This window comes from Anser cygnoides, chromosome 19 (genome assembly GCF_040182565.1).
Source record: "Anser cygnoides isolate HZ-2024a breed goose chromosome 19, Taihu_goose_T2T_genome, whole genome shotgun sequence".
In the NCBI taxonomy this organism is placed as follows: Eukaryota; Metazoa; Chordata; class Aves; order Anseriformes; family Anatidae; genus Anser; species Anser cygnoides.
The window spans coordinates 12,624,485-12,645,118 of NC_089891.1; the positions used below are offsets into that span (position 1 = coordinate 12,624,485).

Consider the following 20,634-nt stretch of genomic DNA (forward strand, 5'->3'; position numbering starts at 1 on the left):
GCTTGGGCACAGACATAATCGCAGCCCTCGCCTGCGGGCCCGGCGCCAGGTCTGCGAGCAGGGCCCGGCTCCTGCCCCCGCGCCGTCCCCTCCCGTCCCGTCCCGTCCCGACCCGGGGCCGGCCTCCCGGGGCCGCGGGCATCCCGGGCCCGGCCGCTGCCCCTCGGCGCCCGCTCCGCGGCCCCGCCCGGCACCGGGACGGCGGGGCCGGGGCGGGCGCCGGGGGCTGCGGGCCGGGGCCGGGGCCGGGGGGTCGCGGGGCTGCCGGTGCCCGGTGCCCGCTGCCGGCGGCGGGGCCGGGCGGGGCGGAGGGGCCGGGGGGGGGAGCTCGGCGCGGAGCCGCATCCCGCGGAGGGGCGGGAGCAGCGCGCAGCCGGGCTGGCCCCGCGCCACGCAGAGGAGGAGCAGCGAATCCCCGGAGCGCATTAAAACGCGAGGCTCGGCGGCGGCCGGGGGCAGCCACCACCTCCGGAGATAGGCGGCGGAGAGCAGCGAGGGGCCGGGGCGGCGGCGGCGGCGGACCCGAACTTTCCGGCGGCGGCAGCGGCTCGGCCGGGCCCGGCGGTGGATGAGGCTTTGTCGGCCGGGTCGCTGAGCCCGCAGCCCGCCGCACCATGCCCGCCGCGCTGCCCGGCCTGCTGGCCTGGCTGGCGGTGCTGCTGCTCGGCAGGGCCCGCCCGGCCGACGCCTGCAGCTGCTCGCCCATCCACCCGCAGCAGGCCTTCTGCAACGCCGACGTAGGTGAGCGCCGCCGCCGCGCCCGCTTTGTCCCCGCCGAGCCCCGGCCCGGGGCAGCCCCGGCACGGCCCGGCCCGGCCCGGCCCGCACAAACTTCGCGGGGAGGGGGCGGGAAGTTGGCGCGGGGCGGCCCGGCCCGGCGGGGGAAGGAGGGAGGGAGGGAGCGTCCCGGTCCCGGTCCGGTCCCGGTCCCGGTCCCGGTCCCGGCCGAGCCCCGCGGCACCTGCCCGGCAGCCCCACGCGTGTGCGGGGCCCGGCGGCTCGGCTCGGCCCGGCCCGGCCCGGCCCGGGGGTGTGTCGGCAGGCGCGGATGCGCGGCCGGGAGCTGTCCGTGTGTCCGCCCGTCCGCCCGCCCGCCCGGGGTGTGTCCGCGCCTCCCCGAGCCTCTCGCCGGCCCGGCGGGGACCGCTCGGTTGCGCCCCGCAGCGCTCCCCGGGGCCGCCGCCGCCGCCTCCGGCCCGAGCGCGACTCGGTCCCGGCTCCCCGCGGCAGGGCCCGGCCCGGGGCTCGGCTCCCGGCTCCCGGCGGCGCGGAGGAGCCGGGCCCGTGGGGCCGCGGGGAGCGGAGGCTGGGACGTGGCAGCGCGGGGAGCCGGCAGCCCCGGGGGCAGCGCGGGCGCCCCGGGCCCTGCGCAGAGCACCAGGAGCGGTCCCGAGCGCGGAGCCAGCACCCGGCCCCCGAGAGCCAGCAGCGCCGGGCTCGGCCACCTCCCGTCTGTTCCTTATTTCCAGGCATTTCCTTTCCCCCGTCCCACTTTGTTCGGCTTGGATGCTGCTGAAAGGGAGGGCTTGGCAGCGCCGGGATCTGGATTCCTCTTTCTATGAATAATGCCCTTATTAAATTTTAACATATTAAACAAACAGACCAGCCCCAGTTCCTGACGCTCTCCTTTGCGGGGCTGTTCCCAGGCTCAGCTGGAGAGGTAGCATTCCCAAACACTTAGGCAGCCCGCGCCTCTGCGCGGCCCTGCCCCGTCCCCTGCTCTGGAGCCAGGATGCTCCTGACAGATTCCCGGGCTCCCCTCGCCCCTTCCAGGCCCCGCTCGCGACGTTTCTGCTCCGCGAGGGTGAATCCCCGCGGCACCCGGCGGCTGCCCCCCGCGCCCGGCTCTCGCAGGCCTGGCTGTGGCACGGAGCGCTGCGGGGCACGCTGGGGCTGGGGAGTTTTCGAGACAAAATGGAGCACCGGAGCTTCAGAGCTGCCGCTTGAGCCGGTGCCCCTGGAGCGCCGGATGCCCCGCAGCTGCTCCGGGAGCAGGGCCGAGCCTCCCGTCACGCTCGTGTCACACTCACGTCGGGATCATCTTTCCGGAGCACTGGTGACTTACCCTGCCCTTCCCGGGTGCCGGCTCAGGCCGTGACTCAGCAGCTGAGTCACGCACCGTCTGTCTCGGCGTCCCGGCTGTCTCGGCAGTCCCAGGGAGGGTGAAGCCAGGGCCAGGCAGCAGCTGCTTGGCAGGTGCCTGCCCTGCTGGCGCTCGCAGCCCACCCTGCCCTGGCAACCCCTTCCCAGGCTGTGCCACCCCTGGTGTTGGCACCCCCCGGCTCCCAGCCCGAGTCTCTTCCCAGCTGCTGTGGGTGGGTTTGGTCTTGTCTGACCCCAGCTGGGAACAGCTCTGGGTGCTGGCGAGCAGGGTTTGATCCCGGCAGGAACTCGCCGGCCTTCTCCTCCCATGCAACAGGAGCCCCGTCCCTGCAGCCTGTGATCCCTGCCCTTTTGGCTCCCGTCTCGTCTTCCCTCTGGAGCTGGGAGGCTCGCAGCCCGCTCCCTCCCCGGGGGGAGCCGGCCTGGGCCTGGGAGCTGCTGCAGCTTCCCCTGCCAGCTCTCCTCTGCTGCCTGCGGCACTGGCGGCAGCCCCGCAGAAACACCGCCTGCTGGGCACAGGGGCAGAGAGCAGATGGGGGAGGCTGTGCCCCCCCACGCTGGGCTCCCCACTGTGCCCCCTGTGCGTGCCCGTGTGCCCCCATCTGTCTGTGCCACCCCAGGGCCCTGCCCTCGCTCGTGCCCTGGCAGCCGGCTGTGAGGCACCGCCTGTGGTTTGGAGCGGGACCGGAGCAGCCGGAGCCCGGAGCTTTGTTTCCAGGCAGCACCGTGGTGAGAGCGGGATGTGGCTCTGCTGCTGGCCACGGGGTGCCAGAGGGGCTGGGAGTCACGTCACCGCAGCTGGAGACTTGTGCAGCTTGGGACAAGTGACCCAGCCTCTCTACGCTCACGCTTCCTGGCCAGGGAGACGGGCAGCAGTTTTCTGTGGGGCTCAAGGGCTCAGCGGGTCCGTGGCTGCGGAGCTGCCCCGTGTGCTGTGCCCGCAGGGGCTGTGCCCAGGCAGCTGCTCTCTGCCTGCTGGGGTTTGTTCTGCCCGTGCTGCTCGGGTGTCAGCTGGGGGCTGCAGCAGCAGAAGCCCCGGCTCCTGCTTCTCGCGCAGCGTGGAGATGCAGAGGGCGAGGGAGGAGATGCTCGGGCTGTGGTTTTGTCTCTGTGCGGCAGTGATGGCCCTGGAGAGGTGTGTGGGGCAGTGCCGAGGGTGACAGGACAGCCAGAGAGCGGGTGCTTGGCCTGCTACCCGGGTCGGGTGCCCCCTGGATCCAGCCCCTGGCAGCGCCGTGCTGATGGTGGCTGTCCCAGGGCTCGGTGCCTCGCGATGGGGCGCAGCGATCGGGGCGGGAATGGCGAGGGCTGTTGGTGGCCAGGCAGGGACCGGGCCGAGGAGGAGGTTTGGGGGACAGAGGTGGGACCGGCCCTCGCTGATGGCCCCGGGGGCAGCGCTGCCCCGCAGGCCCTGCTGAGCTGTGGCCGGGCAGGAGGCCGCCAGCCCCGGTGCCGCCCTGCTGCGCCGCGCTCGCGCGGCTGGGAGCTCCCACCGCCGGTCCCAGCCCTTCCCGTGCAGCTGCGGCAGCGGGGCCGTGGGCTGACGGCTCGGGGCCGCCGCTGATTGGGCCCCGTCCCGCTCCCGTCAGAGCCGGGATGACGCAGGCCGCGATCGGGAGCGCTGCGCTCGCTGCAGCAGCCGCGCAGGCCGGCGGGCGAGCGGGGCCTGGCGCAGGCGCTTCCTCCTGCCCGCGGGGCCGGGACGCGGGGCTGGTGCTGGGGCTCCCCGCGGGTGCTGGGGCTGAGCCCAGGCGCTCCCTGCTGTGAGCTGCTGTGAGCAAGAGGAGCCCGGCCCAGCCCCAGCCGCCGTCGCCCTGCCCGAGCCGCTCCTCGTCCCCCAGCCTCTGCGTGCTCAAAGCTGCCCTGGCCGCGTGCTGGGGCTGCGGTGCCCTGCTCCGCGCCCTGGGCTCAGGCAGGTGCCCGGGGCTGGCCCCAGCCCATGCTGGCAGGGCTGGGGCGGAGGAGCCGCTCCCTGGGGACAACTCGCTGCGTTCTGGCTCTGCCGGTGCCGTGCCGGGCTGCAGTGACCCCGGGGCCACACTCGCAGCGGGGCCGGGCAGGCAGCGGGCAGGGCTGGCACTGGCAGGCGGCCCCTGGGCTCCGCTTGCTGCCAGCAGCCCCGGAGAAGGGAGCTTTGTTCCCTGGCCATTCAGCCGGGAGCGCTTCCCGTGCTCTGCGGGCACCCACGCTTCCCAGGCGGCTGCGGGCAGGGGCCGTGCGGTGGGTTTGGGGCAGGATGTCCCGGGAAGGGGCTGCTGCTCGCAGTGCCCCTGGCTGGGAGGGGAGCTCCGGGGGCTGAGGCGCCTCGTGCTGTCCCTGAGCCCTTGGGGCAAGCGCAGCGGGACCTCTGGAGCTGGGCAGGCGATGGGAGGATTCGCCCCCCCGCTGCAAGGCAGCACCCGCACACACTTCCAAGACACGTTTCTTCCTTCCCCCAGGAGAACCCGGGGCTGCCGCATCTCCCTGCAGCACCCTGGGGACATGCCTGCACCGCGTGCCTGTGGAGGCTCCTGCTGCAGTAGGGGCTGCCCGCAGCAGGGACCTGGCTTGGTGGCCCTGCACGCCCCACGGCCGCCCCACGGCACAGGGCACCAGCTTGTCCTGCTCCTCCCAGGTGGCCTCAGCCCTCGCAGGGAGCTGCAGCCCAGGCCCTGGGGCAGACAGGGAGCAGAGGAGGCCGTGACGGACAGCAAGCCGTAGCCTGGCACGATGTGCCAGTGGGTTTTGTGGTGACGGGTGACACCCTTTGCCTCCGGCTCCACTCCTGGAGCTGCCCCTCAGCCGTGGTCTGTCCCAGCTGGTCGCGTGCTCGTCTCCCAGCCAGAGGGGGTGGACGTGTCCCAACGCAGGGCCATTCCTTGTTGTACAGGGACTGGTGTGCTGAGGGGTGCCCGGGCCTTTACAGCCCCCCTGCTCCAGGCCCTGGGTCCTGTCCAGCCCAGGCTGGTCAAGGTGGAAAGCTGCCACGTCCCGGCGAACACCCACCGAGCTCCTGGTGGCACGTTTTAGGGTGTCTGCGGCACAAGCTGAGGAGATGGCATCGGCTGCCGGGCGGGGGGAAGCTGCTCCGGGGAGGCACGGGGCCGGGGTGCTCGGTGCAGGCGCTGGGCACCCCCACTCTGTTGCAGGGGGCTTTTGCACTGCTCATGGCAAGCAGGTGCCGTGTGCCCACAAGCAGCACAAGTGGTCCCCGGCACACACACCGCAGTGACGGCCCTGCCTGAGTCCCACCAGGACCCTCCCCAGCCCAAGGGTGAAGCCCCCCCTCGCCTTCCCCAGCGCCTGCTCCCGGGGCCGGTGCTGTGGTGCCGGTGCTGCTGGGGCCATGCTGCGTCAGTGCAGCGGGGTCATGGCAAGCACTTGGATCCCGGCCCCGCATCCCCCGAGCCAGCGGGCACGGGGCGGGGGGGACACAGCCCCACGCTGCGGGCAGGGGCTGGGGTGCTCCCGAGGCACGGCTGCGGGCACGGAGGTGCTTAGGCAGCAGCTTTTGTGCAGGGTGCCGAGCAAAGGGCAAATACGGGAATTTCTGCTCAGAGGACGGCAAGGGGACACGCTGCCCCCCTGGGCATGGGGTCTGCAGGGGGAGGGAGGTGGCTGCACCTTGCAGCCGGGCCGGGGGGGTCGCGCCTGTGCCTGGGACCTGCAGGAGCCTCTGGCTCGGTTCTGCCGCGGGGTGAGGCAGCCGTGGAGGAGCCTCGGCCCCCACGCCATCCAGCCTTTGTGGAGACCCGGGGAGGCCCAGGTGCCGCTCCCCAGGCGCTTGGGTCGTGTGCCACCCTCCTTCTCCCCAGGGACGTCCGCTGCGCCTCCCCACCTGGGCTTCCCCCCGCTGCCTCCCTCCGTCCCGGCTCTGCTCTGGTTCCTGGCCTGCGGAGCAGCTTGGCTGCGCTGCTGGGGTCTTGGCGGGGAAAGCACAGCGCAGCCGTCCCCTCCACAAAGCCGCACTGTTCAGAACAAATCCGCCTAGAATTGGGCTGCATTTTTGTCAAGTGATTCATCAGCACGTGAATGGAAACGGCTGGAGCCCACTGAACCAGTAACCGTCCCCCACGCCTGCAGCCACGGGCAGGAGGCGGCTCTGGCTCTCGGGGCTGCCGGCACCGACGTTACACCGCAGGCGCACGGAGTAGGGCCGCGGCGGGCCGGGTGCGCTCATGGACACGGAGCCTGGGCTGGCCCCACAGGGCCCAGGCACTGAACCCTGCCAAGCAGAGCTCCTCCGGCTGGGGTCTGCGCCCAGGGGTTTGTCCCCGCCGCCTGCCACACGCGAGGAGCGAGCTGGGGCTTGTGGCACGGCCACGGGCACTGGGTGCCCTGCCTCGGCCAGGGGCTGCTGCCCTGGGCAGTCTTTTCCCTGTCCCCTGCCTGTGCTGGTGGCCGCCTTCTCCTTTCCAGAGTAAACTGAGTCAGCGCTTACTGTGCCAGCGCTGACCTTGAGTCTAAATAGCTCGTCTGCGTGCCCGGCTCGCCCCGCTGTATTTATAGAGCGCGATCAGATCCCCTCTCCGTGCTGTGCCAGGCTAAAGAAGGCAACCTCCGGGGCAGCGGGGCTGGCAGCGGCCCCGTGCACGTCCCCAGGCTGCCCAGCTCTGCTGCGTCCCCCAGCACCTTTCTGTGGGGACGTGACCCGTGTGTCCCAGCTCAGCTGGAGCCTGCCCCAGCCGACACAGCTCCCCGTTTCCGACCCCCAGGGACACGCGTGCAGGGGCTGCCCGGGCACTGGGTACCCCGAGACACAGGGGTTGGCCCCTCTGGGGACCCCACGGCACAGCAGGGAGCCCTGCCCTCTGCCAGGCCCCCTGCCCAGCTGTAAGGGTGCCCCGTGAGCCCCCCGTATGATGGGGCAGAAGGGACCTCGTTGTCCCCATGAGGGGGGTCCTGGTGGCCCTGGAGGGAGGCAGGCAGGGTGCGGGGCCGCAGCTCTCGGCGCAGGGACCTGGGATCGGCCAAGACCTGTGCGGCGGGTCCCAAGCAGCTGCCCCATCCCGAGCTGTGAGTGAGGGTGAGCTGGCTGCCCGCCCGCTGGGAAGGTCCCTGCCATGTGCTGGGCGCTCACGTGTGGTTCCCGTGTCCCTGGGCTGTGCTGGCGGGGTGACCCCAGGGACCTTTCCGCTGCAGAGCTGTCCCCGCATCGCTCCCCTGCCCCTGCTCACCTGGGCTCCGGGGCACTGCGGCCTCGCTGGCTCGGGGGCACCCGGCCTTGTCCCTCGGCATGGAGTGAGGGGCTGGGGCGAGGCACAGCGCTCGGGGGCCTGGTGTGTGCCCCCGGCTGTGCCCGTGCCCGTCCTGCTGCTGGCGGTGCCGCTGCAAGTGGTGGGGGGGCAGTGCCTGCACGGGGTGCAGCGGGACGCTCCGGTCCCCTCCCGCAGCTTGCAGGGCACAGCCCCTCTCCCGGGTGGGTGCTGCCCTACAGGGAGCCGCATTTTGCACAGGTCTTGTAGGGAAACGGGGGGGTCCGAAAGTGGGGGTCAGGGACAGCAGGCTGGGGCGCAGCCCAGTGCAGAGGTCCGGTGCCTTTGCCCAGGCTGCCCAGGGGTCAGCTCACCAACCCCCGGACCTGGCTGCGTCTTTCCACTGGCCCGGCCTTCAGCATCCCCGTGCAGCCGCCCGGGTTATTGCTGCAGGCTGCCAGGGCAGGAAGCGGCGCGGGGCGGATGCGGTTTCGGTGCCTGCATGACGTGGAGGCTCCGCGTGCCAGTAGCCGACATCTGGCAGGGAGCTGGCAGCCGAGCATCGCCCCGCTGTGACCGGGGCACCCCCGGGGCTGGACAGGGACACGGTGCCCTGGCTGCATGGTGCAGGGACAGCCTGGCCCCGGGCAGGGACGGACCCTGTGCCCCCGTTGTTGGGTGCAGAGGGGCTGGGGAGCTTCCTGACCCCTGCTCCCTGACCTTTCCTTGTCTCCCCCCGGTGAGGGTGCTGCTGCAGCGCTGCCCATCGCTGCGCTGCGCGTCCCAGCGCCGTCCCTTTGGGCACCACACGTGACAGCAGCTCCACGGGCAGCTGGGCGGGTTCACGGTCTGGTGCCCGGTGGGACGGGGAGAGAGGCGAGTCCGTCCCACACGGGGCAGCGGCACCGGGAGCTCTGCACTGCCCCCGGCATGGGCAGGGACACGTGGTGCCAGCAGCACCTCCTGTCCCCGGCCACCCCTGCTGAGCTCTGCCCCCTCTGTTGCAGTGATCCGAGCGAAGGCCGTCTCTGCGAAGGAGGTGGATTCGGGGAATGACATATACGGGAATCCCATCAAGCGAATCCAGTACGAAGTCAAGCAGATCAAGGTATGGGGCACGGTGCCTGGGCCTGGGGCGGGCGGGGAGAGGCAGCGGGGGGGGCCGCTCACGCATGCGCTCTGTCCCCAGATGTTTAAAGGCCCTGACAAGGACATCGAGTTCATTTACACGGCGCCGTCCACAGCGGTGTGCGGCCAGCCGCTGGACACGGGAGGGAAGAAGGAGTACCTCATCGCAGGTAGGCGGCGGGCAGGGAGCGCGGCCCCGGCTGCGGCAGGGGCAGCTGGGGAGGAGCGGCCCCCGGGCACCCGGTGCCCGCCGCGGGGTCTCGGGGCGCTGGCGGGGACGGTCCGAGCGGCTCTGTGTCCGCAGGCAAGTCAGAGGGCAACGGCAAGATGCACATCACGCTGTGCGACTTGGTCGCCACCTGGGACTCGCTGAGCCCGACCCAGAAGAAGAGCCTCAACCAGCGGTACCAGATGGGCTGCGAGTGCAAGGTGAGCGCCCGCGGCCGGCGCGTGGCGGGGCCGGCAGCACCCGGTAGGGCCGTCCTGCGCGGGGCACGGCGTGTGGCTGAGCCTCCGGGGCTCCCGCGCCGTGCCCTGCCGGGGCTGCTGCCGGCCGGGAACCAACCCCAGCCCTGGGACCTGCACCAGGGGCTTCCCTCGGTCCCCCCGGCACCGTGCCCTCCATCGGGGGCAGCCTGGCCCAGGGCTGGGGGGGTGGGTGGGTGACACGGAGCTGCCCCCTGTCCCGGGGCGGGTGGTGACGGTCTCTGCTGTGCACAGATCTCGCGCTGCCTCTCCATCCCGTGCTTCGTCTCCTCCTCGGACGAGTGTCTCTGGACAGACTGGGCGATGGAGAAGATCGTGGGCGGGCGGCAGGCGAAGCACTACGCTTGCATCAAGAGGAGCGACGGCTCGTGCGCCTGGTACCGCGGCATGGCCCCCCCCAAGCAAGAGTTTCTCGACATCGAGGACCCCTAAGCCAAACGAGCGCATTCCAGTAGCCAGTAGAAAAAAACCTGCGAGATGTTAGACTGGTCCACGCTGATATCAAGTCCTGGAGACAGCATGAAAATCCGCTCGGCCCCGCGGGTCCCCAGGGTGCGGCGCCTGCCACGCGCGTGCACGGGGCAGGCTCGGGGCCCGCTGCGCCGCGCTCAGCTGTGTCCTTGCCCGGTTCCTCGCCCCCTGCGGGGCGAGCGGGGCCGGGGGCTTCCTCCCTGCCGGGGCCGCGTCCCCTCCTGGCCGTGCTCAGCCCCTGTGCCCCTGAGAGCTGCGAAGGAAGCGAACGCCCGCGAGCGGCGGGAGCCGTCCCCAGTCTGCGTAGCAGGTCTACCAGGGGCCCCGCCGCGGGACGGAGCTGCCCCCACGCCTCTCACCAGACCCCGTCCCGATGCCCGTCCCTCTCCTTGGGGTGCCAGAAGGCTGCAGCAGGGCACCCACGGGCTTGCACGGCGCCAGCAGCTCCCACGCAGGCGTCCCACCCACAAAAGCCACGGGGGGGGGGGGGCGTTGGTGCGGCCGGGGTGCCCCCTCCCCGCGGGTTGCAGCCCCGCTGCCCATGCGCTCCTCTCCGCTGTTGGGCACATTGCGGGGGCTCTGGCCCATTGCAAGCCCCGGGGTGGGCGAGCGCTGCGCCCGGGGCCCTCCGGTGCCACCGCCGAGGGTCCCAGACCCCCCACCCCGGCTGGGCTGGCACCCGTGGCTGTGCTGGAGCTCGTCCCCACGCAGGACGGGTGCCGGGTGCGTGGCGCAGGGCTGTGAGCCCCCAGCTGCGGGGCTGCCGATCGCCGTCGCACCCTGCGTGGATCGGGGCCCCCTGGGCGCTCCCCCTGCGGCGGCAGGACCCCCGGCCCCTCGTGGCCCCCCCCCCCCCCACGCCCCCCCCCCGGGCCCCGCTTTCTCTGAGCCATTCTCCCGCTGCGGCGGCGCCCCGTGCGCTCGGTGGCGCGGCCGGCCCCGGCTCGTGCGCGCAGCACCCCGCCGCAGCGCGGAGGCGTTTTCATGCTGTGCGCCCCTGCAAGGCTCCACGATGTCGTGCTGGACCAGTCTGGGCAACTTCGACGTATTAAAGGAAAAAAAAAAAAAAAAGTTGAAGAAAAAGGCAAAAAAAGCCCCACCCGCCCTCTAACCGGTGCCATGTAAGAGTCCCGCTCGCTTTCCGTGCGGTTGTATCAGCTCGCCACCCCGCTCCGCTGGTATCTGCCCTGTAACACTGCCGTGCTGCCCGCAGCTGTCGCCTCCCTGTGCCGTGATTTGATTGTCGGTGACCGCCCGGCGGCTCCTGGCGCTGCCCTTCCCCGGGGTGCTGCTGGGGGGCTCCCAGCGGAGGACGGGGAGGGACCGCGGGGAGCCCCGAGCGGGACCCTCGGAGCCGCCCCCAGCCCGCCTCGGGGGGTCCCGGTTCCACCCCCGCTCCCGGCAGGCGGCTCCGGGGGCCCGGACCGGAGGAGGAGGGAGGGAGGGAGGGAGGGAGGGAGCCGCCGGCACGGGGCCTGCCGCCTGCACCGGGCGGGCCCTGCACCGGGGCGCGGCTGCGGGGGGCTCGGCGGGGCCCCCCCCGCGGGGCGGCTCCGGCCGGTGGGAGCGGGGCCGGGGCCGGGAGCACGCGGCCGCCGGGGGCCGGGGGCTCGGGGCGGCTCCGGTGCGGCCGCTCCGCAACGGCGGTAAGCGGGGTGCGGCAACGGACGGGGTGCGGCAACGGACGGGGTGCGGTAACGGACGGGGTGCGGCGATAAGCGGGGCTACGGACGGTGAACGGGGCCGCCGGCACCGGGCCGCACCGCGCTACCGGCAGCGAACGGGGCCACCTGCACCGCACCGGGCTGCGGGCAACGAACGGGGCCGGGGGGCGGGGCTCCGGGGAGCGAGGGGCGGGGCTCCGGGGTAACGGGGCGGGGCCGGGGCCGGGGGCGGGGCTCCGGGGGCGCCGGTCGGGGCTGCGCGCTGCGGGCGGTGCCGGCGCTGTGGCCGCCCCCTGGAGGGGCGGAGCCTCGGGGCCGGAAGGGCTCCCGCCGGCAGCGCCCCGTGCGGGCGGTGACACGTGCGGGCCGCGGGGACCCGGATGGTGCGTGCGGCCGGGCCGGGGCGGGCGGGGGGGGACCGGGACCGGGGGGGGGACCGGGACCGGGACCGGGACGGGTGGGGGCGGGGCGGCACCGGGACAGGGACAGGGATCGGGATCGGGGCCGGGGCGAGACCGGGAGGCGCTGCGGGCCCCGTCCCTGCGCTCTCCCGGGCGGAGCTGCCGGTAGCGGCCGTGCCGCACGTGGCGGTGGGCCAGGGCCGGGGCCGGGCCGGGGCCGGGGGGGCCGGGGGGCCGGGCCGGGCCGGGCCGGGATGTGGCGGCGCCGCCGCTGAAGGTCGCGGGCGGCGGCGCGGTCCCCGCCCGGTGCCGGGCCCCACACCGGGCCTAGGCCGCGGCCGGGCCCCGCTCACCGCCCCCGTCCCGCAGCCCGGCCCCCGGGGCCGCCCCGCCGGCAGCGCCCGGGCCCCGCCATGCCGATCGTGGAGAAGCTGAGGGAGGCGCTGAAGCCGGGCCGCCGGGAGCCCGGCGAGGACGGGGAGCTGGGCCGGCTGCTGGCCGCCTCGGCCAAGAAGGTGCTGCTGCAGAAGATCGAGTTCGAGCCCGCCAGCCGCGGCGCGCCGGGGCGACCGGAGGGGCTGCGGGGCAAGTACCTGCTGCTCAACCCCCGGCAGGAGCCGGCCCCGCCGTGCCGGGCCCCCGAGGGGCCGCTCGGGAGGCAGGGTACGTACGGGGGGGGGGGGGGGGTGGGGGGGCTTCCCGGTGCCCCCGCCCGCCGCTCACCCCCCGGTCCCCGCAGGCGGCGAGCATGCACCGGGGGATGGCGTCCCCGCGCCGCAGAAGGTGCTGTTCCCCGCCGAGCGCCTGTCCCTGAAGTGGGAGCGGGTGTCCCGGGTGGGCGCCGGGCTGCACAACCTGGGCAACACGTGCTTCCTCAACGCCACCGTGCAGTGCCTCACCTACACGCCGCCGCTCGCCAACTACCTGCTGTCCAAGGAGCACGGCCGCAGCTGTGAGTGGGGGCTCGGCCCCGGGGGGGGGGTGTGGGGGAGCAGCACTCACACGTCCCGGTCCTGGGCTGCGCTCAGCACCCCCGTGTGCAGCCCTGGCCATGGGTGTGCAGGGGTCCGGCCGTTTCTCCCCGTCTCCCACCTGCCCCTTCCGTCCCCGCACGCCGCCGCGTGCAGCCCGCTCAGGGCCGGGGCAGCGTTCCTGAGCTCCGGGTCCTCGTGGCTCTGCTGGGAGCAAGCTGGGTCCCGCAGGGGCTGCTGGCCCCCCTGGGCAGAGCGCCGCACGCAGCACGGCCCGGGGGGTACCTGCTGCCCGGGGTGGGTCCGGCTGGGCACAGCCCTGAGCCGACGGCCGGGGGAGCGCGTGGGGCTCCGGCAGGGTCTGCCCCGCTTGCTGACCCGTGGGCTCCTCCAGGGAGGCACCTGTGGCCTGTTTGCCATCTTCACGGAGCCTCTTGCGTTTGTGGTCGGGTTTGCTGTGCCTTGTGTTGTGTCCCGGGCTGTGCCAGCTGGGGCTGTGTGCGCTGGTCCCCGTCACCTGGGCTGCTCCCGCGCTCTGCTGTAGCACGGAGCTCCCGGGGAGGGCTCGTAGTCGTGCTCCCTGTGCTGCGCTGGACCCGAGATTCCCCTTCCCCTGCGCTGCCTCTACCTCTCCCGCGTTGTCCCCAACGTCCTCTCTTCTCCCCTTCTGCTCCAGGTCACCACGGAGGCTTCTGCATGATGTGCATTATGCAGAATCACCTGATCCAGGCTTTTGCCAACAGCGGCAACGCCATCAAGCCGGTGTCCTTCATCCGAGACCTCAAGAGTAAGGATGGCTCCCCTCCCACAGCCTCCCTCCCGCAGCCGCGCTCGCCAGCGCTGACTAACGCGCGAGCAGAGCCTCTGAGAGCGGGGCAGGTCCTGGCGGCGAGCTCTTCTGAGATGAGTCACTGAGCCGAGCGAGTGCTCCGGCACCACGTGGGGCTGTCCCTGCAGCCGGCGCGAGTCTGACTGGGTCGTGCTGGGGGTGCTGGCGGCCGCGGGAGGCAGCGAGCGGCTGCGCGTGCCAGGGCTGATCGCTGTCTCCCTGCAGAGATCGCCCGGCATTTCCGCTTCGGTAGCCAGGAGGATGCGCACGAGTTCCTGCGCTACACCATCGACGCCATGCAGAAGGCCTGCCTCAACGGCTGCACCAGGTACGCGGGAGGGCAGCGGGAGGTGGCCGTGCTGCAGCCCCGGGCTCTGCCCTGCCCCTCGTGGCTGTGGCCCTGCCCTGGGTGCTGTGGCTGCTGGGGGGTCCAGGCGTGCTGCATGGTGCAGCCCCCTCTTGGTGGCTGTGGGGGGGAGCAGCTTTGCCCTGAGCCCTCTGTCCCGGTGTGGTGGCATCGCCTCTGTGTTCAGCACCGGGCTCCGAGCTCCAGCCGGGTCGGCTGTGCCTGGGGGGCGTTGCGTGCCCGCAGCCTGGTCCCCTGGGCTCCCCCCCAGACAGGCTGCAGCATCCTCGTGCTCCCTACAGGCCGGGCAGGGGTGGGGGCTGTGCTGCCGCAGTGCCTGGGGACACGGGGTGGCCCTTTAGGGGTGGCCCTTGTGCAGCCGCACAGGGGCGGTGTGAGATCCGTCGCTTCTTCCCCAGGTTGGATCGCCAGACCCAGGCCACGACGCTGGTTCACCAGATCTTCGGTGGCTACCTGCGCTCCCGTGGTGAGTCTGCGACTTCAGGAGCATGGCTCACTGGTACTTCGAGAGCCTGGCACTAAAAACCTTTGGGGAAAATAGCTAAACCGGCGTGAATTACCCAGAGCTGCGGTTTTACACTCCCGCTGTGCGTGCGGGTCTTGGCCCCTGTTGTGGCAGCGCAGAAAGCTGTTGGCTGTGGGCCCCTGGCTCGTTGTTACCCGGCAGAGGAGTCAGTGTTTGCAGCTGTCTGGCGACACTTGCTGTGCCAGCGAGTGGTGGCATTGCCGGCCCGCCTCCCTGCCAGGCTGCGAGCACACAGCAGGGGTCTGGTGCTGACGTCCTGGAGCCCAGACGGGGGGAGTGCTGCAGCTGCCGTGGGCGCAGAGCTGTCGGGGTGCTCACTGCTGTTTCCTTTGCAGTGAAGTGCTCGGTGTGCAAGAGCGTCTCGGACACCTACGACCCCTACCTGGACGTGGCACTGGAGATCAGGGTATGTCAGCAGGGGTGGGGGCGAGCTCTGCTCTTGGAGGGGATGCTTCTGCAGCTGCCCCTGTGCTGTTCTCACACAAACGTCATGGTGCTGTGCAAGCAAGAGGGAATCAGCTGCTGCGGTGCTGCTTTCCCTGCTGGGCCGGGCCGTGGCCTCTGCTGGGGCTCGTAGTGCTGGGCAGCTGCGGCAGCACGGGGCTGGTGGTGGGCTCCCAGGTTCGATGTCCCCATGCTCGGTGTCACCTCGAGGGATCTGGCCGTGCTGTAGCATGGACGGCCCACCCGTTCCCTGAGCTCTCCTCTGTCCTTGCAGCAAGCCGCAAACATCGTGCGAGCGCTGGAGCTGTTTGTGAAGTCAGATATGCTGAGCGGGGAGAACGCCTACATGTGTGCCCGGTGAGCGAGGGCTGCGGGTGGGACGGAGCCTGCGGTGGGGAGCAGGGGAAGGCTGCTGCAGTATGGGGTACGGGGGCAGCCCTGGCTGAAGCATGGGACGCGAGGCCCCAGAGCCTGCGATGGAGCTGTCCCTGCTCCGGCTGCCTCCCCTCACAAGGAGGGTCTGGGCAGCAGACGTGGCCATGAGCTGGTGTCAGCGTGGTCACTTCCATGCAGTTTGGCCCTTGGCCCTGGCTAGCGGTCAGGGTGGCGTAGTTTAGGTAGCCTGAGCTCTTCCTCTACAGGTGCAAGAAGAAGGTGCCAGCCAGCAAACGTTTCACCATCCACCGAGCTTCCAACGTCCTCACGCTCTCGCTGAAGCGCTTCGCTAACTTCAGCGGAGGCAAAATCACAAAGGTGAGAGCTCAGCGGGCCCCCAGCTCGGGGCCCTGCTGGCCAGAGCAGGGTGAAGGGTCCTGTGAAGGATCCTGTGCACAGCGCGAGCTGTGCCGCAGCCCGGCAGCCTTTCCCCAGCGGTGCTGCGGGGCCAGAGATCTGCGGGGGGGGTCTGGTCTGTCCCAGTAGAGAGATGGGCTCGTAGGACAGCTGGAGCTGCTTTTGCTCTGGCAAGAAAGATTCCTGAGACGCCCTCTCCCCGCAGGACGTGGGGTACCCCGAGTTCCTGAACATCCGGCCATACATGTCTCAGACCAACGGGGACCCCGTCATGTACGGGCTCTACGCGGTGCTGGTGCACTCCGGGTACAGCTGCCACGCAGGGCACTACTACTGCTACGTGAAGGTGAGCCCGGGCTGCGCCCCGGCACCCCTCTGGGCCGGGCTGGTTCTGCTCGTGGGTCCCTGCAGGGCGTGGGACGGGTGCTCAGCGGGTGTGTGTGGCCCGGAGGGGCCCTGGGCAGGGCCTGACCCCCCCCTCTGCTCTCCCTCAGGCCAGCAACGGGCAGTGGTATCAGATGAACGACTCCCTGGTCCACTGCAGCAACATCAAGGTGGTCCTCAACCAGCAGGCCTACGTGCTCTTCTACCTGAGGTGAGGTGCCCTGCGCCTCCAGGCCCCGCCACCCCTGCCCTTCAGCGGGTCTCCTGTGTTGTGGGGCCAGGCTGGCAGCGCGTGCCCCGTGTCGTGGGGTGCGCAGGCTGGGAGGGACGTGGGGGGAGAGATCTGGCCGCTGGTCAGGGGTCCTGTGTGGATGAGGAGCACGTCGCTGCCTCTGAGCTGCCGCCTCCTGCTGCTCCTGTACGCCTCTGAGGCGAGCAGCCTGATCCTCCTGGTTAACCTCCTGGTTTTAACCCCTGCGCTCTGCCTTCGCCAGAATCCCCAGCCCCAGGAAGGGCTCGGAAGGGCCCGTTGCCAAAGCCACCTCCGGCCTGCCCAGCCGCCCAGCCTCCGTCTGCGACCAGATCAAGAAAAGCGTGACCAACGGGCCCCTGCCGTCACCGCTGCTGGGCCGGGTGAGTCCCAGGGGCTGCTGCCGGGTGGGGAGCGCTCCGTGGGGAGGGTCCCGCAGTGCCCGGGCTTTCTGCGTGGGCCTGGGGGGCGAGGGCAGCATTGCCGTGTCCCTGGAGCCTGTCCCCGCTGAACTTCCCCGTTCCTCCTTGCCCAGAGACCAGAGGTGCTGCCAGGCAAGAAGCTGCCGGGGCCGGAGGAGATCGGGGTCCCGGTGGCCCGCAGCGCGCCGGGCGTGGGGCCGAAGCTGCTGAACGGATCCGCACCGCCGAGGCCGCCCGCTGCGTCCCCGTCACCCAAGCTGCCCCTCAGAGCCACCCAGGTAGCCGTGACGCCGACCGACGACGCGTCCCGGAGGCCCAAGAAGCCGCCGTCCTCCCCGCAGCAGCCTCCTGTGCCCAGGGCAGCTCAGGGCCCCCGCGGCCCCGGCAGCGCGGCCAGGCCTGAGGCGGATCTGTCCGGGGACAGCAAGCAGCCGCCCGCCTCGCCCCAGCCCGGCCCTGGCACTCCGGAGCGGGGCTCCTGCAGGAGCAGCACCACCAGCCCCGCGCACACCGCGGCGGGGGACCTGGCCAAAGCGTCCCAGAAGGCCAAGACTGGAGCGGGAGGCTTCTGCCCCTCTCAGGACACGGACTGTGGTGCGGAGCTCCCCGCCGGCCGTGCCGCCGAGCCCACCGGCCCCGAAGACTCCAAGGTGGTGAAACCGAAATCCTCCCTGCTGGGCAGCGCCGCGGTGGAGCTGAGCAGCACCATGTCACCGCCACCGGCCAAGAAGCTGGCGCTCTCTGCCAAAAAGGTGAGTCCAGGCCTCAGGATGTTGGCGGGTGCCTCGTGCCACCCGAGCTGGGTGCGCGTGCTCGGGGAGGTGCAGAGGCGGCGCTCGTGAAGCCAGAGTCGGTCTGGGGGAGTCCCCAGGGCTCGCTTCTGCCCTCCTGCTGGGTCAGGGCGTGGGGCCAGGCCCCTGCTGCTGCTCGCGGGTGGTTTGCGTCCCCGAGCCGTGCAGGGAAGCAGCTCCTTCCTCGCTTGAGTGAGCGCGTCCCGGTGTCGGGCGCATCTCGGCAGGGTGCGGGTGACCTGCAGCTCTCCAGCTGCAGGGCTGCCCCTGCCCGGCCGATGGCGTGGGGGGGTCCCTGGGTGCTGCCCTGCAGCCCGGGGCCTCATGCTGGGGTTTTTGTGCTTTAAATTTCCTTCCTTCCTTTTTTCCTTTGTGCTTCTAACTGAAAACACTTCTGATTCTTCTTCTACCACCCCCCACTTTCCTCTCCCCGTCTGTGTCTGTTCCCCTCCCCTTTCTCTGGGCTCCCCTTTTTATTTTCTCCTCTTGGCTCACGGAAACCTTTTCGTTAGACCACCAAGTTTTTATTTATGTCGATAACTGCAGGGCAGCACCCCGCGGAGGGCGAGCGGAAGTGACCGCCGCGCGCAGCCTCACCCGCAACCCGCCGGCCACTCCTTCCCCACGACCACCACCCACCCCGACTCCTCTCCCTGGCCTCTCGGCAAGCCCAGGTAAGCGCACGGGGGGCTCCCGGACTCCCACACGACACCGAAGCCAGCAGCAGCCCTGGAGCTGGCCGTGCGGCGCTGGTCCGGCGTTTCAGCTGGCCGGGGGCATCTTGGCACCCACAGCCCTCGTCCCTGGGCTGTCGGGGCTCGTTCTGAGCCCCAGAAGCAGGGCAGTTTCTCTGACTGTTGGCACAAGGCAGGCAGGCACTCTGCAGGCTCTGGCCGTGTGTTATTGCCCCGTGGCATCGGGAGGCACCAGCCTGGTCTGGATCTTGTTCTGGGTCTCCCTTGCACCCTGTGCTGTGGCAGTGCTCGCTTCTTCCTAATCGTGCTTGCAGCTGCCCCCGGAGCAGGCTCTGACTCGGGTTTCTTGGCTTCGTGGCTCAGGTGGTGCCAGCCGGGTGCTTGTGCACCTCGGGAGGGGAGGCAGCACGGGGCTCCCGCTCCCGACTTGGCTTTCGGAACACATCAGCCTCTCTTTCTGTCCCTCAGGCTGTCCTCATCTGCTCTCAAACTGCCAAACCCCGAAAAGCCTGCCTTCAGCTTCGCCCCCAGCTCAGCCCCTCGGCTCCCGGCCTCCCCCCTGACCAACGGTTCCACGGCCCCCTCCTCGCACCCCCGTCCTGCCTGCAGCGGGGAGCACGGGCCCGGCCACGCCAACCCCGCGTCCTCCAAGAAGAAGCATCGGAAGCAGCATCCTGAAGCAGGTGGCAGCCCCTGCGCTCCGGCTGTGAATGGCAGGGATGAAGCCTCCAGCCCCCCCAAGAAGAGGAGGAACATCGCTCCGGAGGGCTCGCTGTCCCCTGCGGGGAAGGGGGCGGCCAGTGCAGATGCTGGCGGTGGCAGGGAGGAGCTGCAGAGCAGGCCCAAGCAGCAGGCATCAGCCCCCAGCTGTTTCCCAGGCGCGGAGCCTGTCTCCCCGCTCAAGAAGAAGAAGAAGAAGAGGCGGCTGCAGGAGACAGAGGAGCGCTGCCTCGGGACGCTGCCCTCGGGCAGGTGAGGGGATGGGGGGCCTGGGGGGGGGCCTGGGGGCGCTGACCCACTCTGTGGGCGGGTTCTGCTGCCTTTGAGTGGGGTGAGCCTCTCGGGGCAGGCAGCTCCCCCCAACATACAGCACACCCTGCACACCCGGGGGCTTCTCTTGCCCCGTCCCCACGTCCGGGCCAGACCGAGCTGATGCTTGCTGCCTTCCCCAGCTCCAGGAGGGACGAGGCAGAGCCCTGGCAGATGAAGCAGCAGAGCCCGGAGCCCAGCCCTGGAGAGAGCGAGCATCGGAAGCGCAAGCGGAGGGAAAGCCTGGGCAGCCCCCCCTCGGAGCAGCCGGCTGCCGCCAGCGCCCCAGGTACGGCCGCGTGGCGCTGCCCCGCGGGAATGCTGCTCGGAGGTGGGGTGAAGCAGGACATCCCCCAGCTGGTCCTCACCCACTGCTGTTTCTGCAGCAGCAGCGTGTGCCTGGGGCAGCCAGGCCGGAGATGGGTGCAGGCGCCACGCAGCTGCCCCCAGCCCGGAGCCTGGCCCGGGGGCTGGCACCGCACCCCGCAGCCAGGAGCGCAGCGTGGTGCAGGAGCTGCTCAGGAACTCCTTGGACAAGGCTTACGGCAAGCAAGGTAACCGTAACCGCTGCGTGCCGGGGTGCTGAGTGGGCCGGTGGGCACATAGCCCCCCCCATCCTGCCCGAGCACCAGACGGGCAGAGCCGCCCTGCAGGGGCTCCTGGAGCTGGGCTCGTGTACCCGGCCGAGGGGCTCAGGGAGCCGGGTGCTGTCTGGGGAAGGCGGTGCCGAGGAGCCCCATCCTGTGACGTTGTCGCTTTGCAGTCCTGACCTGGGAGGGCGAGCTGTCGGCTGTCAGCCGGGATGCCATCCAGGACGCGGCGTGGGCCCGCAGCGAGACCGTCATCGATGAGTGGGACGAGGAGTTCGACCGAGGGAAGGTGAGCGCTGGCTGCGCCCCCGGGGGGTGGCGGGGGGCTGCAGGGCCGCCCCTGTCCTGACCCGAGAGCCTTCCTGCCTCGGCACAGGTGAAAAAGGTTAAAAAGCTGAAGCGGGAGCGGCGGAGGCACTTCAACCCTTTCCAGCAGCTGCAGAGCAAGCGCAACTTCTGGTCCGTGACGCACCCCGCCAAGGCGGCCAGCCTCAGCTACCGGCTCTGAGGTGAGCGAGCGGGGCTGGGGGGGGCGAGGGGGCAGCTCTGCCCCGTGGGGTGCTAACGCCGCTCCTTCCCCCCCCAGGTGGAGATGGCAGCCTGCAGCCACCGGAGCAGCGCGGGGCCAGCCCCGAGGAGCAGCGAGGGGGCCCTGGAGCTGCTGCACCCCGCTGGGGGGGCTGGGAGGGGGCTGGCCTGCAGCGAGGGGCCCCCCACCCCGGGTGGGTGCTGCCGCAGGGGGCTGTTTGTTGGTGCAGCCCCAGCCCTGGGCAGTTCCTGGCTCCCCCCTCGGGCCCAGCCGTGCCTGCAGCCTTGGGGGGGGCTTCCCTCCAGGACCCTCCCTGGGGGGGGGGGTGGCTCTGCCTTGCCCATGGCCACGGGGTGGCCCCGGCCCGGCCCTGCCTTCCCCAGCCCCAGGTCTGGGAGCCCCCCGGGCCTCCCCTCCGCCCATCCCTACTGCAGCCCCGGGCCGGCCGGGACGCGGTGGGGCCGGGACCCCCCCGGGCCCCCCCTCCCCAGCCCCAGCGGTGCTGTGCCGGCCGGGCAGGGCGCCCCGGGGGGCCCGGGGCCGTGCCTGCTGCGGGCAGCCTGCGCCCCCCCGGGGCTGCGGGGCGGG

At 71.6% G+C, this 20,634-nt stretch overlaps 2 protein-coding genes across 3 annotated transcripts; both read left to right on the forward strand.

The window, feature by feature from the left end:
* Positions 1 to 408: 408 nt before the first annotated feature.
* Positions 409 to 10,574, forward strand: TIMP2 (TIMP metallopeptidase inhibitor 2). The gene is made up of 5 exons (XM_048050269.2): positions 409 to 741; positions 8,285 to 8,385; positions 8,467 to 8,575; positions 8,710 to 8,834; positions 9,126 to 10,574. The coding sequence occupies exons 1-5, from the start codon at positions 615 to 617 to the stop codon at positions 9,321 to 9,323; spliced, it is 660 nt and encodes a 219-aa protein (XP_047906226.1). The 5' UTR covers positions 409 to 614; the 3' UTR covers positions 9,324 to 10,574.
* A 706-nt stretch (positions 10,575 to 11,280) lies between these two features.
* Positions 11,281 to 20,619, forward strand: USP36 (ubiquitin specific peptidase 36). 2 transcript variants are annotated; one of them, XM_066980199.1, is made up of 20 exons: positions 11,281 to 11,409; positions 11,797 to 12,090; positions 12,167 to 12,379; positions 13,075 to 13,185; positions 13,453 to 13,555; positions 13,993 to 14,060; positions 14,456 to 14,526; positions 14,839 to 14,921; positions 15,206 to 15,317; positions 15,562 to 15,702; positions 15,851 to 15,951; positions 16,235 to 16,373; positions 16,526 to 17,164; positions 17,750 to 17,877; positions 18,367 to 18,870; positions 19,071 to 19,216; positions 19,314 to 19,481; positions 19,691 to 19,806; positions 19,894 to 20,026; positions 20,104 to 20,619. In XM_066980199.1, exons 2-19 carry the CDS (start codon positions 11,841 to 11,843, stop codon positions 20,023 to 20,025), a joined length of 3,225 nt encoding a protein of 1,074 aa, XP_066836300.1. In that variant the 5' UTR covers positions 11,281 to 11,409; positions 11,797 to 11,840; the 3' UTR covers position 20,026; positions 20,104 to 20,619. The 2 variants fall into 2 exon arrangements, with proteins under 2 accessions (XP_066836300.1, XP_066836301.1); XM_066980200.1 differs by having other exon boundaries at positions 19,317 to 19,481.
* The last annotated feature ends 15 nt before the right edge of the window (positions 20,620 to 20,634 follow it).

What these genes read in the sequence shown, in the direction of transcription:
- TIMP2 (XM_048050269.2), top strand. Translation starts at nt 615, where the DNA reads ATGCCCGCCGCGCTGCCCGGCCTGCTGGCCTGGCTGGCGGTGCTGCTG. An exon ending in ACGAAGTCAAGCAGATCAAG is followed by an intron (nt 8,386 to 8,466) that starts GTATGGGGCACG and finishes CTCTGTCCCCAG; the next exon opens with ATGTTTAAAGGCCCTGACAA. An exon ending in GAAGGAGTACCTCATCGCAG is followed by an intron (nt 8,576 to 8,709) that starts GTAGGCGGCGGG and finishes CTGTGTCCGCAG; the next exon opens with GCAAGTCAGAGGGCAACGGC.
- USP36 (XM_066980199.1), top strand. Translation starts at nt 11,841, where the DNA reads ATGCCGATCGTGGAGAAGCTGAGGGAGGCGCTGAAGCCGGGCCGCCGG. An exon ending in CAAGGAGCACGGCCGCAGCT is followed by an intron (nt 12,380 to 13,074) that starts GTGAGTGGGGGC and finishes CTTCTGCTCCAG; the next exon opens with GTCACCACGGAGGCTTCTGC. An exon ending in AACGCCTACATGTGTGCCCG is followed by an intron (nt 14,922 to 15,205) that starts GTGAGCGAGGGC and finishes CTTCCTCTACAG; the next exon opens with GTGCAAGAAGAAGGTGCCAG.